The sequence below is a fragment of the Talpa europaea genome (genome assembly GCF_964194135.1).
Source record: "Talpa europaea genome assembly, chromosome: 13".
Taxonomy (NCBI): Eukaryota; Metazoa; Chordata; class Mammalia; order Eulipotyphla; family Talpidae; genus Talpa; species Talpa europaea.
In genome coordinates, this window is record NC_140080.1 from 92,965,684 (window position 1) to 92,980,871 (window position 15,188).

Below are 15,188 nucleotides of genomic sequence, written 5' to 3' on the forward strand. Positions count from 1 at the left end.
TTATGGAATGAGGATAATTCTGTATCTGTGGAATTAGGTAATTGACAAATATGGCCACAGTGATGATAAATTTCTGTCTGAGTTTAAAATTAATATTTTAATGATTATGCAAATACTGATATCTTGGGAAATTCAAAATTAAGTCAGCAAATGAAAGCTAAAAGTTGTATGTTGGCTCCTGACATTAGCTCTTTTTGTTCTGGTAGGTACCGATTACACCATTCTTTGGCGAAGGCTGTTCAGCGCTGGTGACCTCTTCCGATCGGACACTCTACAAATTATTATCTCTGGACGTCCAGCTGACACCCTGCCGGAGGCAAGAACTACTAAGCCAACTGGAACTGTGCCTTTTCTCTTGTCAAGGCTTTTTTCTTACAGAGGAAAGAGAAGAAAAAATGAAGTTGGGCAGAGTGGAGCTCTGCCATTTTCTGCAGCTGATCGCACTTTGCCTGTGTTTCTCTGGCATGAGTCAGGCTGAACTCCCCAGGTCCAGATCCAAGCCCTACTTCCAATCAGGGCGGTCCCGGACCAAGCGCAGCTGGGTGTGGAATCAGTTCTTTGTGCTGGAGGAATACATGGGCTCTGACCCCCTCTATGTGGGCAAGGTAGGACATTTGACATTTCAAGGTCACAGGTGATTATTGTTGATGTCTATGGGTGGATGGAGAATTGCTCCCTTCTGTCCTGAGGGTGGAAAGGAAATCAACCAGTGATAGAGTTTGAGAAGTTTCTGGCCCTGGCCATTTTGATATGTTAATCTGGAGATTATCCAGGACAGTGAAGTCATCTCCGGGAGGGATGCGTCCCTCTAGAAACAGATGAATATGGACCTACCAATGCCTGGTCCACAGGAGAGAACCGCGCTAGTGAAATTTATTTGCAGAAATGCAACAGGAGTAATTGCCAAGAAATGAAGAGTAGCAAGTTCTTACAGCCTGTTGGTTCTTTCAGGTTCTTTGTGCAGGGTTGCTCTGTAAGAGGCTCACATTAACTTTATGCCTATCTGTCCTTTCCTGCGACAGTTTAAAAAAACTCTTAAGTGGCATGATTGAGATTATTGTCTAAAAATTGTGAGCAGTTTAAACCTACTTTCTCAGTGCTGGTCTTGTTTTGATGCTTTTTTATTTTTTTTAATAACTCTTTAAAGTTCCTTTTGGTTAAATATGAACATGCACAGATGTTAACGAGGGCTGATAGATAGTGCATGGCCGGTGAGCGGTTTGGGGTCTTTATTTGCTGGCCAAGTGGTCAGTGAAATTGAGATGTTTTTCACAGCTTTTCTGTCTGGAATTGGGCAGGGGGTTTCCATTCAGGAGTCTGCAGGACTGGAGGGCTCTTGTAGAGTGTGCAGTCTCCTCCTGTCTTCTTCCAGTCTCTTGTCCATGTGTTTCGATTATGTTCATATTTGTGGAGATTCCCTGATTTTCTCCGTCTGGGCCTGAGCACTGGGGAGGGTTTTCTACATGGGGTGGATTGGCAGGAAACCTGTATATCTGCGTTTTTATTCTGTACTTTGTCATTTGTGTGCATCTGTTCCTGAGGAGATGAAGCACAGCAAACTGCAGAGTTTTTATCCATGAATGCGTTTTCTACTTTGAATGATCGAGGAACTTTTGCTATTTGTTTTATGGGTAATTTTCTTGGACACACTTTAAGGAAGGATGAAAAATATTTTTTTTTTGTTGATGGGTATCTATATCAATCAAGGTGCTCTTTATTGTAGTTAGTATTTTGCTGTCATCCTTCATATTTTACAACTACTGACTGATACTCTATTGTAAACAAAAAGATTTGAATAAGTTAAAGGTTTCTAGGGATGTGGATGAGGAGTTTTGAAATCAGTCATAGCATTTTTCTGCCCAAAAAGGATTTATAAGTACACAAGTGTTTTAGTTTGTTTGCATATTTTTTTCATAGTCATGTCTCATCAATAGTTTCATCTTCAATCTGTCATCTTTGTGTTCTTGTAAACAAAGTGAGAGCAGTAGCCATCAGGCAGTGTTATTGACTAAAAATCTAGCTCTTACTTTCATTCATTTTTAATGAATGTTTAACAAATCCAAGCTTTTTTCAATGAACAGGCCTATAATATTCAACAAATTCACAAATAGGAGTGAGGTGAAATCATGCTTTTCTGAAAAACTGAAATTTTCTAGAGACAACTAAAATAGTTCCATTAGGTTTTAAAGGGAAGAGCCTGTGTTGAATGGAAAATATTTTAAAAAATACCATTCTTTTCAGTTTTATAATCTTCACATAATAATCCAGAATGCTTATACCCAAATAATCCCTATCTATATCAATTCAAAATTATGAAAATGCATATCCCTGAGGTTATTCAAATGTATATGAAGCTACTGGGAAATGCTATTGTTATCTTTCCTGACAGAAATTGTGCAGATTTTGATTTGGTCATGAGAAGTATCCTTGCTTTCCTTCCAATTAATCAGAGATAATTGCTTAGCAGATTTTTTGTGACAGGAAACAAGTTTGTGTTTATGTCTTGCCTGTATCAGGAGTTCAGTCCAGCCACTCACAGTGAAATGTTTAGGATGGAAATGGGTTAAAATCAACACTTCTTAATTGACTAGAATACAGAAGCAAGGCAGTAGTGAATGTGAATTGGAGAGAGGATGCATAAACAAGGAGATGCAAAATGAAAGACCTTAGATGAGCAATTTCTGTATCTGCTTGGGAGAAGGGGCTGAGAACCAGTATACTTGGGCTTGTGAGGAAGAGACAGCCAGGGGATTCTTTGATGGGTTGGTGTCTGAATGAGCGGAGGGATGAGAAAAATTTTGACCCCCCAGCACATCACTTGAGGATGTAGAACAGACACATCTTCAGTTTTTAATTGAGGGAGATAATGGTTCAGAGCAGAAGTTTTTACAAGACAGGGAGAACAAAACTATAGGTGATGTAGAATGAGAAAGTCAATAATCACGGGCAGAAAAAAACGAATTTACTCAATTGCTTGTCACTGATGTATATTTATTCTCTATCAGCGACCTGACTACTCATTCTTAGTCTTCCTGACAAAATCTCATGACTTAGTAATTTCAAAAATGCAAATGATGACCTTCATAAACTCGGTAGCTTAATTTGATCCTATGGGTAAGTATAGGCCAATTCAGTTTTATTGCTGATTCTACCACTTCTGCTGGTCCTGCTGCTTTAGGGTGCTTTAATCAGCGTCCTCATCTCCAAAATGGAAAAAATGATACCTATAATGCAAATCTTTTTCAGAGTGTAAATGAGATCAAAATATTTGGAACATACATTTCATTAATCTAGACATTGTCTTTATCTACTGCATATTGTAGATTAACGACTGACTCAAGGATAACCTATTGTGTTTTGTGTCAAATGTTGTATTCAAGATCCTTTAGATGAAAACATGCTTTATGTACAAAAATGTTCAAAGTAGTATTGAAACTTATTTCCATAAATTGGAGGGAAGATGTGTTTGGGTTTGCTTAGTGATATGGCATGTCTTTGTATTTGCATAAGATTGGATTATTGTGAAATTATAGTTAATGGGCAAAGGATTCAGTTCTTAAACACAAAGACTTCAAATGGAAGATAAATCATTTCTGTAATTTTTTTTAGTTCTTCAAATGTGGAGACCACATTACTGACTGGTAGCCAGCAAGATCAGTAAATGAGTGTAGAGTAAATAAAATTTGATCATTAAAATGGAGGGTAATAACACTCAGAAGATGACTTAGGACTTTATCATTTTCGCCAGTTTACTGGGTTTCTTTAATATGATAACTACAAACCAAAGTGCCACAAACCATTTGTCAATGGAAGACAAATAGTACTTCCAGAGACCTGGAAGGTACAGACTTCTGGCCTCTATTAGCATCTGCCGACATGACCTGCACCTGTAGCGTATCACCTGTGAGGTGGTTGACTGCTGACCTTAAGTGTACAGACTTGGGGACAAAGTCCCTGTGTTACTCAGAGGGAGTTCGGTTTCAGAAAATGCAGTGCGCATTTCCCTCAGAGTATTTCTTTGTTACCACCGTGCCTGTTTTCTTGTCCTTTCACAGGAGAATGAAGTGGAGTGCCTTTTCCTCTCTTCCCATGGCTTTCTATCACCCTGCACAGGCTGTTTAAGTGCATGGCAAGAAACCGTCTCCAGGCCGCTCATTGCATCACAGCGCAATTTGCTAGTCCAGTCTTTTCCTCACTTTGGCATTCCTCACTTACTGTCTCCTAACCATCTGACAAAAAAATTTGTCTAGAAAACCTCCCAGACTCTGTTCCAGGTATTAAGTGTTTCCATCTCCCAGCTGTAATGGGCTGCCGACCGCTGCGCTCCAGGCCATTACTTGCACAAAATGTGCCTTCCTGCTCCTTCCACAGTCTGCTTCCCTCTCTGTTAATATCACTCTTGCTTTTTCTGCTGCTCCCCCTTCTTCCTACTCGTTCAAGGAGAATTTATACCTATTACCCAGTCAGTAGTGAATGCTTAGAAATGCAATGTGGGATTCTGTTTTCAATTTAAGCTCGCTTGGAAGAGTTGGTGGCATGTTGGATGCAGTTAATGGCACCTCAACGGTATCTCCCCAAGAGAGTCGCTTTCTTCTGATAGCTAAAGCTACACTCAGTGTCCCAGAAAAGAAATTGTCATTTTGAAAATAGGTTGTGTTTAAAAAAATCAGTTTTGAATGTGATTCCTTAACTGGGCAAATTTATATTAGATGCACTGAAAGAACTTAATGACTCCCAAATATTAATTACTTAAAGAAGAACATATTCATCATAGTAGCATTTACATTTTCTAGCTTTTGGAGGGAAAAAGCAGCAAAAGTATGCAGATTGCCTAATTCCACGCCTGTCTTGGGAGAAAACAAATGGGGTTGTGTTTCTCAGTGAGTATAGGAAGTCCATTTCATGATATCTTCCCAAAGTGAATTGGGAAGACCCTTTCTTATCTTCTTAATACTTTTTGCATGGAAATGTGGGCTCCTGGTGACTTCAAAGGGATTTTCGACTTGACTCAACTCTGTGGGCTGCAAATAAGTTCAGATTTTTAGCTGTCCTTTTGGGCAGTTATTTATGCCTCTTCAATACTCCACTAGCATGGAAGTATTAGACACTTTTTTGCACATAGGATCAACAATTCAGAGCTTTTGTTTTGTTTCCTTTAAATCACAATGACAATAAAATGTCAGATTTTGCCACTAAAATACAGAAACCTGCTATTAATTCAGTTTAATATTGCTCATTTTCTCTTCAAAGTTATCATAGGTTAGAAATGAAGGTTATAATTACCAAAGGCTTTATCAGGTGAGACTCCAGCAAAAACTGGAGGAGGGATGAGTATAGTTATAAACATACGTATAGTCAAACTACATGGTCTAGATTGACTCCAGATTTTCTGATTGTTCACATTGGTCAAGATCATGTGAAAATGCCAGCTGTGTGTGTGTGTGTTTGTGTTTATACACAATTGTCACCCATTTGGTGATGGGAGAGGCGAAAAATAAAATTCGGGCTATAGACTAAACACAACTGGTATAGCAGTTGTGTTTTCACATTGTATTTATGTTGAGACTTTTTAAGTGCAAAGGTACAAATTACAATGTACAATATGCTGTAATTACTAGACTCGCTTTCTATATGGTGCTCATGCATATACAGTCACAGAATTGGCATTAATCTCCAACTGGCATTAATCTCCAACAAATGACAGAATTTGATAAATATTAGTCACCAAGCCTTTGCTGGCTTAAACATATGTAGATTATGTATGATATTGGGAGAAATTTCATTCTAATAATTTTGCATGATTTATATTGATTGTCATAGCAATTATGATCACTGTGGGGGGTGAAATAGTAGTTTGTAGAAATATGCTTAACAGTAGATCCCTAAAATTCTCTTTGGCATGCTGTTAAGCCTACCTGGGTTCTCATTTGTTCCTCTACCCATCTTTGTTCTACAGATGATAGGTTGTGTATTAGGTAACAGTGTTAAAAAAAATAAACTTTACTCCTTCATAGGATTTTTAATCTGGGTGATAAATCAAGCAGGTAACCAGATGACAATGGAAAACATCACATTTATAGCTAGTCTACAGCTGTGGAGGTGGGTAAGACAGCAACTAATTCATAGATCTGTGAAAAATTCCTGTGTGAGGATACTTAGCTCTGTTATTGTGAAACCTGTGATTTCATAATCCTTTTATATAATCTTCAGAGCAAAAAAGAGAGAACTATTTTCTTAGAAAGTAGGACAGCGTCTTCTAAAACAGTATTGGGTGAAGCTTTATATAGTAGAAGGATCAGTAAGCAGGTTATACTTGCAATATTTTCATTATTTTAAGCAATGCTCTAAAATATAATTTCTGTTTTCTTATTGGTAAGATGGAGATCAAATAGACAAAACTTTAACTTATTTAGAAATAATTTTAGGCTTACAAATTAAGTCCCAAAGACCTATTTCCAAACCCACCTACAACTGTTCATGTCTTGAATGATTCCACCTATTATTTGACATCTATATAATATTGTTGCCCATCTACAGATGGTATTCACATTTTTCCAGTTGTTAAAGTATTTTTTAGTAGACACTAGCCTAGTATAAAATCTATCAAGTCTTAGTCTTTTCCAACCTGAGATAGTTCCTCTGTCTTCCATTGTCATTCTTGATCAGTAGTGTGTCTCACCATCTGGATTAGCCTTGTGTTTCTTCCTAATGCCTGCATTTCAGGCAATGTCCTTTGGGCAAGAATAGCGCAGAAGACATGAGTGCCCTGCTCATCACATCTTGTGATGAGGCAGAGGACAGAGATGTGACCAACCATTCATGGGTGACTTGGATCATTTGGTTGTGGTGGTGCTTCTTGGGTTCTGTTGCTGAAAAAACATACCTGAAAGTTTCTATATATTTATCATATCATCCTTCATTTTTGTGCAATATATGATTTCCCCATGAAATTTCCACCACCAGTTCACCCGTGCACCATCACCATAGTCCCTTGTGCTCTTCCCTCCCCTGTCCTGATCTTTCTCCCTCCTCTTCCCCTACAGAATGTCTCTGGTCTATGGTTGCCTGTTAATTTTGATTTTTACTTTATTATATTCACTTATAGGAGGAATGCAGAGGAACCAAATAAGGGATCAGGAAAGACATAACCTGAAAGTTTCTAAAAATTGAAGGAGGGATAAATTTAAGCCTGCCTTACAGATTGTAATGAATGCTATCACTGGCTTGTGGTGGATGTGTTGGATGCTCCATTAAGGTCCATTGTCCATTTATTAGAATGAGCAGTGGTTTCATCTGAAACATGGGTCAGATTTAAATGTAGAATACTGTCAGGTAACGTGCATAATTCTGTGTAGGCATTGATCTTGTTTCTCAGAAGCACAGCAGTGTAGGATGTCTCAGGGAAATTGATTCTGGGTTTTTTCCCCTAAACCATGCACTAATAATTCTCTGTAGTCCAGAAAGTTGTCTTCTCTTTTAGAGTCAAAAATAAGAGCTTTCTCCTACACTGCTCACAATGTGTATAAAACCATTTTATATGTAAGCTGTGTCACAAATATTTAACCCTTATAAGTAAAACATTGTTTGCAAAAATAGTCTGCTAAATGAAGCAACTCGAGACTACATCCTTACATTTTATTTTATTCAGTTGAAATCTAAACATTGAATAGAATTATAGTTAGTGATTGAAAAGATTTCCTAATAACAGTTCTTCCTAATAATTCATTTGAAGAGTCTATCGCACTTCTGTTTCACAGTGAATACTGATTAAATCTTCAGAAAAGCTTTGAGTTAGAAAGAAGTTTTTTTTTTTTATATTAGAGATGAAGTAATAGATAGTTTAGGCAGTGAAAGAACTAGGATAAGGGAACAAGCAGTAGAGCTATAATTTACTAGAGTTAGAAAGCAAATCTGGATGATTGTATCAATTATCTTTTTTAAAAGCCTAAAATTTTAGAACAATCTGAAATCAATCAGCAGTAATTTGTCATAAAACCAACCAGTCATCTTTTGAAGAAATACAAAATTTCAGTGTAATGTTTGTCTACATGGATTGTCATACAAAATAGCATACAGTTGGTGCTTAAACAACAGAAATGTATTGCCTATAAATCTGGAGGATGGAAAATCCAAGGTCAAGGTAACAATCTAGTTGGTTTCTAATAAGGGCTTTTTCACTGGCTTAGACAGGTGCCTTCTGGCCGTGCCCTTACATAGGAGGAAGAGGAAATCTCCATCTTATGAGTCCCTAGTCATGTTAGATGAGGTCCCTCCCCCTGCATTTAACCTTAATTACCCCTAAACTTTATCTCTTTTTTTAAGGATTTATTTATACAAGAACTGGGGTACAGGCCAGAGGTGCAGGAGGTTGAGAGGATTCACCAGAGTCAGAGCAGGCAGCAGAACAGGCAGATGGACTGAGGACACTGCTGAGGGGAGCAGCGGATGAGACAGGAGAGGTCTGCCACACCATGTGGGTATCTCCCTGGCTGGCCAGGAATTGAACCCGCACTACAGAGACTGCGGAGAGCATCACAGCACTGCACTCAACCCACTATGCCACTGGGGAGGCCCACCCCTAAACTTTATTTCTAACTCACCTTGGGTGTTGGAAGTTAAACATAGATTTAATTCAGCTCATAGCCAGTATGTAAATTCATTTGAGTTCATATGAAATAGATGAATGAATAGCCAGTGATTTTTGATAATAGTCAATATATTCTATAGCTTGTTTGTAGTAAGTATAGGTACACAAAGCGGTTTCAAAAATGTATGCACAAAAAGTTTCACGGAGTGAAAACTTGTACTAAATGATCACATAGAAAGATTTGTTAAGATAATAATCTGCCTGTTAGCTTTGTCATTTCAGGAACATTCTTTAACCTTGTTGAGCCTTTGCTTCCTGATGTATAAATCAGAGATGGTGAGAACTCCCTCACTGAGGTGTTGAGAGGAGTAAATGAAATAAGACAGAATTCTCAGTGCTGGCTGACATTCAATTTGTGCTAGCTCTCGTGGTGGTCATTGACGGGGGCAGAAGAGTGGCCCCCAAGATGCCCACACCTATTTCCTTAGGACCTGTGATTATGTTGCCCTGAGGAGCAAATTGGGCTTTGCAGATGTGATTGCAGTGAAGGACGATAAGGTTCTTGAACCCCTTGAATTAACCAGGTTGGCCCAGCTGGTGACAGGAGTTATTGCAAACAGGAGAAGCCAGGACAGTACAATAGTCAGAGAGAGGTGGTGTTCCTACTCTGATGATGAAGGAACCAGAAAGTGAGGGAGTTTCCATTGGGAAAATGAAAACAGCAAGGGAAGGGGTTCCTCCCTGGAAGTTCCAGAAGGAACACAGCTGGCCAGGCACCTTGGCTTTACCCCAGGGAGTCCTGTGCAGGATTTATGTCTCCATAACTCTGAGATAATAACTTTGTATTGTTTTAAGCCACTAAGTTTGTGGGTATTTGTTACAACAGGTAATGCTGTCATGAGGGACAGTATTGCCATTGTCGCTATTAGGGGTAGTAAAAATTGAAAATATGTAGTATGTTTTTATAATCCTAATACACAGATGAGAATTACTTATACTAATTAGATTGAATATCAGTTTTCTGACAACTTGAACTAAAATAGAAAATGAAATTCTGGGGAAAAGATAATAAATTTAACATCTGAAAATAATATTGTTTTCTTGCAAAGTATCAGCTTTAGTTGGGTTATTATGAACCCCTTCTAATATGCTTTTGGAATGTTTGACTTTGCAAGGGCATGTATTCAGGAAAGACTAGCGACAGGACTTTCAAATAATTACATGATACTTGCTAAATTTAACAAATCTTAAAACTAAGTATAGATAGAATAATAAGCGGTGGTAATAGTTGAGAAATTAAAATGATAGGACACAGAAATATTAAGAATGAACCCTAGAACCCTATTCAGAATAGCATTTGCAAAAAGAAATGAATCATTGTAAATTAGGAAAGGAAATTTTTGAACATTAATTAAAAAAACTCATCCTCTTAAGAATTCTAGTTTTTGGTGTATGACACGTGTGGTTCACTTGAAGGAGCTTTAATGATAAGAGTACGTGTTAAAGCAAGTGAGAAGACCGCAGGCCTAACCCCCAGGAGCCTGGACAGCAGATAAAGGCATATTTGTAACTAGCTGGTCCTACCTGCTGAGCAGTATTCCAGTTGGCTGGTCTGGACCCAGTGACTCACTTAAGGTTGCCAGGCTCAGAGTCAACTGATTTTTTCACCTTATGGCTTCTATTTCACTGGAGTGGAGAGTCAGTCCAGTACATACCAGCTAGAGATAGGGAACTGGCCAGGGGCATACTCATGTTTGACTCAACTGGCCTTAGTTTTTTTTTTTTTTTTTTTTTAAGCCAAGCATTTTGGAATTCTCTTCTGTCCCTACACACAGGAAAATGCTCAAAAGGAATAATCCAGGACCATGGTGAGGCCATCCGCATTTCTAGTTTGGCTAGAATCCTTGTCTTCTGTAGGATAAATGCAGAAGAATAATTTCTCAAGATGGGGCTGTGTTACAGGAATGGTAATTACAAGAACTAAAATGATCAGCATCATTCCAGCAAGTTTTGTGTGTAAACAGTGCACAATTATCTGATAAGAATGCTTTCCTAGAATGTTTACTTATCTTCCTTAGTTAAAATGCTGACATGCTTTAAGGTATTTAACTGAAAACACACAATCAAGATTTGGACAACACATACATAATACTCAACAGATGTGAGTTTGAAAGATGTGTGATGATCACTAGTGAAATTAGTCAAACCATGCTTAAATTAGATTTTTCTAATTTGTGAGTCACTTAAGGGTCCTCATTGGAACAGAATATGTGTGGAGAGTAAGATTACGCATTCTGCACTTGAGTCTTTGAAATGAAAAAGAAATGAAAGTCTTCATTTTCTTTTCCATAGCATAGCTGAGAATGTCAGTTCCGGATAGCATACCCATCCCTGCCACGGTTTATGTGATTTTTCACAACTGAGTCAGAATAAAGCTGTGTTTAGGTGAATTTTGCTTATTCAGGAGAAGCAGAGACTGATGAATTCTAGCTATTGGAATTCAATATAACTGTATCTCAGAAAAGTGGAGTCATCCAGAGTTAGAAAGGACTACGAATAAAGTAGCCAGAAGGGTCATGTGCCTTGGAACACTATGAGAGCTTATTTCTAATGCCCAGGTCACACACAAGAGAAATACAGGGCCAGGTCTAAGGTAGAAGTAGCTCACCTTGTCCAGCTGAGAAGTGGAGAAAAGTGCTGTTGCCATTAGTATTGAATGATGTAAAACTGGACATTGAAATTACACATTTTATTACAAAGGATAAATTACCTGTTGGGTTGATCACTACAACACCTGCAAAAAAGACATTTACCTAGCACGGAACAGCTGTGTTCAGTGAGTCTGGGAGAGCAGTTGTGCAGTGTAATGACCTGAAACAAGACTGTTTTTCCCATTGATTAGATCATTTGTTGGAAAGGTGAGTACAATTGATGATGGAAGAAGGATCTGCGTAAATGAGGACCCAGGGTTAGGGCCAGACAGGGAAGTACATTCTGTTAGATCCAATTAAGATTACACAGTGGAATTTATGATTGAAAACATAGGGAACTAATAGTCAAATGATTAATAACTTGTTTTGTATATGTATTTTTTTTTCCTCAGCACTGCTCTCTTCACTATGGCTTTTGGTTTATGTTTAAGTTTGATTTCTCTGTAAACTATGGCACATTGATAAAGTCTAGTTTTTCATAACACTTCAGTTTCAGCTTCCTGCCCAGCTAAGGGATGTATGGGAGAAATGAAAGCTTTAAGGTGGAAGGAATTTAAACTACTTCAGTGGCTTCAACCATCATGCAAGTAGCTCATTTATTATCTTTCCAAGCAAAGACCTCTTTTGCCTTTTAGCAAATATATATAAACTATGTGTATTTGTGTGTATATATGGTAAATTTAAATTTTGTAATGCCAAATATTTTCATAGAAATGTATTTCATTTTTAGAAACATACAAGAGCTGCTTGGTACTTTAAGATTCATTTACTTCACTCTGTTGTTGTATTCGGCCATTCTTTATACAGTATCTCTTTTGGGTGATCAGGCAGCCTCTGGTCTATTTCTTAGCTGTGGCAGCAGTTCTGGCGGAGACCCACACTCTCCCTAGCTAGATGGAGTACTTGGACCAGCACGCACCTGGGTGTGACATACGGCAAGAAACTTATTTTCTTATTTTTTCTACTTACAGCACAGGAACAACACAAGGCTGTTGTAGCATAAAAAGAGTTAATATCAAAACATATGATAAAGTGTAAAGGGAGAAGGCTGCATCTCCAAAGCCTCTCCCTAGGAGAGGGAGCATGTCCAACCCCGGGCCCGGTACCTGTGTAGACAGAGCTCAATGGATGGGTCACTCACACAGTTGTGAGCCACTATGTGATGTTGTGAGAGGACATTGAGTACTAGGACAACTGAGTTTTTTTTTTTTTAATTTATTTATTTACGCATACAAGAGCTGGGATGTAGGTCAGAGGTGGTGGGGGGGTGTGAGAGGATTCACCAGAGACAGAGTGGGCAGCAAAACAGGCAGATCCACTAAAATACACTGCTGAGGGGAGCAGCGGGGAGCCAGGAGAGGTCCACTCTGCCATGTGGGTCACCTCCCTAGCCAGGTATTGAACTCGTGCTGCAGAGGCTGTGGATAGTTTCATAGTGCTGACTTAACTCCCCTTGCATCACCAGGGAGGCCCATAACTCTGAGGTTTTGGAATTTAAATCTCATTTAGCTCTTGAAATGTTGATGTCAATGATTTGGTGCTCCTTCCCCACTTAAAGCGAATACTTAGAAAGATTAAATGCCAAGCATTTTGTTGACGATATGATTTCTAGAATCCTCCTCATAGTTGACCATGCTTCTTTCTTTCTCTATGTCCCAAAATACAGTAGTCAGGATTGGGTATACATAATGTATCACTGACTACTTATAAGTCAATGGATCAGTTCAAAGAAGAGAGTCAAAATTTCTATTTCTTTTGATCTGAATTCTGTCACCAACACAAGCCTGATTGCATTTGCTGTTGTTATTGGTGTGATTATCATCTTGAGGAAAACAACATAAGAAAAAATAGTTTGAGTCTATATATGATCATAAAACAGCTAGTGAATATGCTAGCAAGAAAGCTATGATAAATATTAACTGGGAAAGCCAACATCAGTTTCTGTCAGTTTGTCTACTATCACTTCTTCATCATAAACTAAAAGCTTTCTGTAGCGGCTGCTTATACTTACTTTCTCTTACTGTGCCCTTCAGGTCAGTGTGTCCTTTGGCCTTACAAGTTAAAACAGCCTTGTTTTTATGAATTTATTGCAGGGTCCTCCAGGCAGAGATAACAGCCTCTCTGTTGCATCAGTAAAACTTCACTCACTGTGGGGCCAGGACACGCAATTGGGTGTTACTGGGTCTGATGCATCCAAGGGAGTGACTTCTTCAGGGATGTTGCTGGGAGTGTTGCACCTACTACTGCCCTTTCTCAGACTCCCTTCTAGAACATGGTCCAGTCTACTAGGGGGCTGTGGGGCCCTGGAGATAGAGATGCCCGGATTTGAATGATCTTGATCCCACCCTCATGATAACCTGGGATCACAGACCTTACCATCCCTGTAATTCCTCCCTGGCTCTGGCTTTGCTTGAAGATTTGTCATAAACCAGGCAGAAGGAATCTGTAAAGGGGAATATGGGGTGAAGGGATAGGCTGTTTTGGGGATCTGCAGAATATTCCTTGTGAAAGATAGCAGAGCTTGAAAGGGATTTGGGATTAGATCCTGCAAGGAAGGGCTTAGGAAAGATGGAAGCTTTTTGTGTGATTGGTTTTCTCATTGGAGAATTAGAAATTACATGATAATTTGCTTGTTACATGACTGTCTTTAGATTTACCACCCAATACAAAAAGTACTAGATTGGTAGATGAGGCCTGTGCATCGAAAGGGAGTGTAGCCTCTGAAAATCCTGACTCAGATTCATAAATCTGCAAGATCCAAGTATGAATATCAGATTTGGTGCTTTGATATATGACTCAGCTGTCAGCTTAGTATCTTTAAAATGGGTTTAATAATTGGTCTTATGTAATACAATGGTAGGACTCAGTAAATTTATATATGTAAAGTCCTTCATGTTGGAGATATAGAAATCATCTTTAAAAGATTAGCTGTTATTAATAATGATGATACATATTTCAATACATTAAGTTACTCATGTTGACAATGACCCAAGTCAGATGTTTGCTTTCAAAGCATGCTTTTAAAACAACTTAAGGTCGCACAAGAAAACAAGGATAAACCCAAGTAAGATTTATCACATTGGCACTTCATGACCACAGATAAGTCCTTTAACTTATCTTTCCTGAATGTCTCATCTATCACAAAGGGACAATAATGCCTGATCTTTATACCACAAAGTTGGAGTCAGAACCTCCAACCAATAACATCTGCCAAAGTGCTTTGAAACATATAAAGTGTTAAGCCTTAAATCAAAGTAATTTTGGATGGGAGGACCACTTGCTAGTTATATTTACAAAATATCAGGGTAGGAACAGAGTTCACAACACAAATGTTTTGGGGGTCATTATTGATGAGCAATACTTGACAGTCTCTTGGTAATTATGGATGAGTAATACTTTGAAATATTCTGTAAAATGCTTCTTGGATTTGGTTGCTGTTTTAAATTTTATAGATTCAGAATCAAATCAGATTTGAAATCACACAGGATAGCTTTTCAAACCACACATTTGAAGAATGAGTAGAGTGCATGCACACACACACACACACACACACAATTGATTCTCCAGTATGTTTCAATTCTAGAAAGCTTTTGACATCTTTGAGAGTTTCCCCAGGAGGTGCGAGATTCCAGTGCCATTAGTAGTCTACTGAAAAGAAGCGTTGTGTAATGGAACTGTATAAATGGGATTGCTTTTAATCTCTCAGTAACTTTCTTCCTTATTTTTTAAGTACCATGCCTTAATTCAGAACTTCCTTTAGTCTGGAGTTTGGCTCAAACCTGTTGCTAGGCTTTCCTCCTTCCTAAACTTCAGGATCAGAAACTGAGTTTGACTAGTTCATTTAAATTCCCAAAATGAGAGCATTTAAGAATCTCCAGTTCTAGTGCTGA

General features: G+C 38.4%; 1 protein-coding gene across 1 annotated transcript in view; it reads left to right on the plus strand.

Moving 5' to 3' along the window:
• Nucleotides 1-395: 395 nt before the first annotated feature.
• Nucleotides 396-15,188, plus strand: part of CDH7 (cadherin 7) — a gene marked incomplete at both ends in the record, with an annotated part of 106,268 nt that continues 91,475 nt past the window's right edge. Inside the window, one exon of the mRNA XM_084252067.1 lies at nucleotides 396-605. Within this exon, the coding sequence (XP_084108193.1) occupies nucleotides 396-605 (210 nt within the window). The remainder of the gene's footprint in view (nucleotides 606-15,188) is intronic.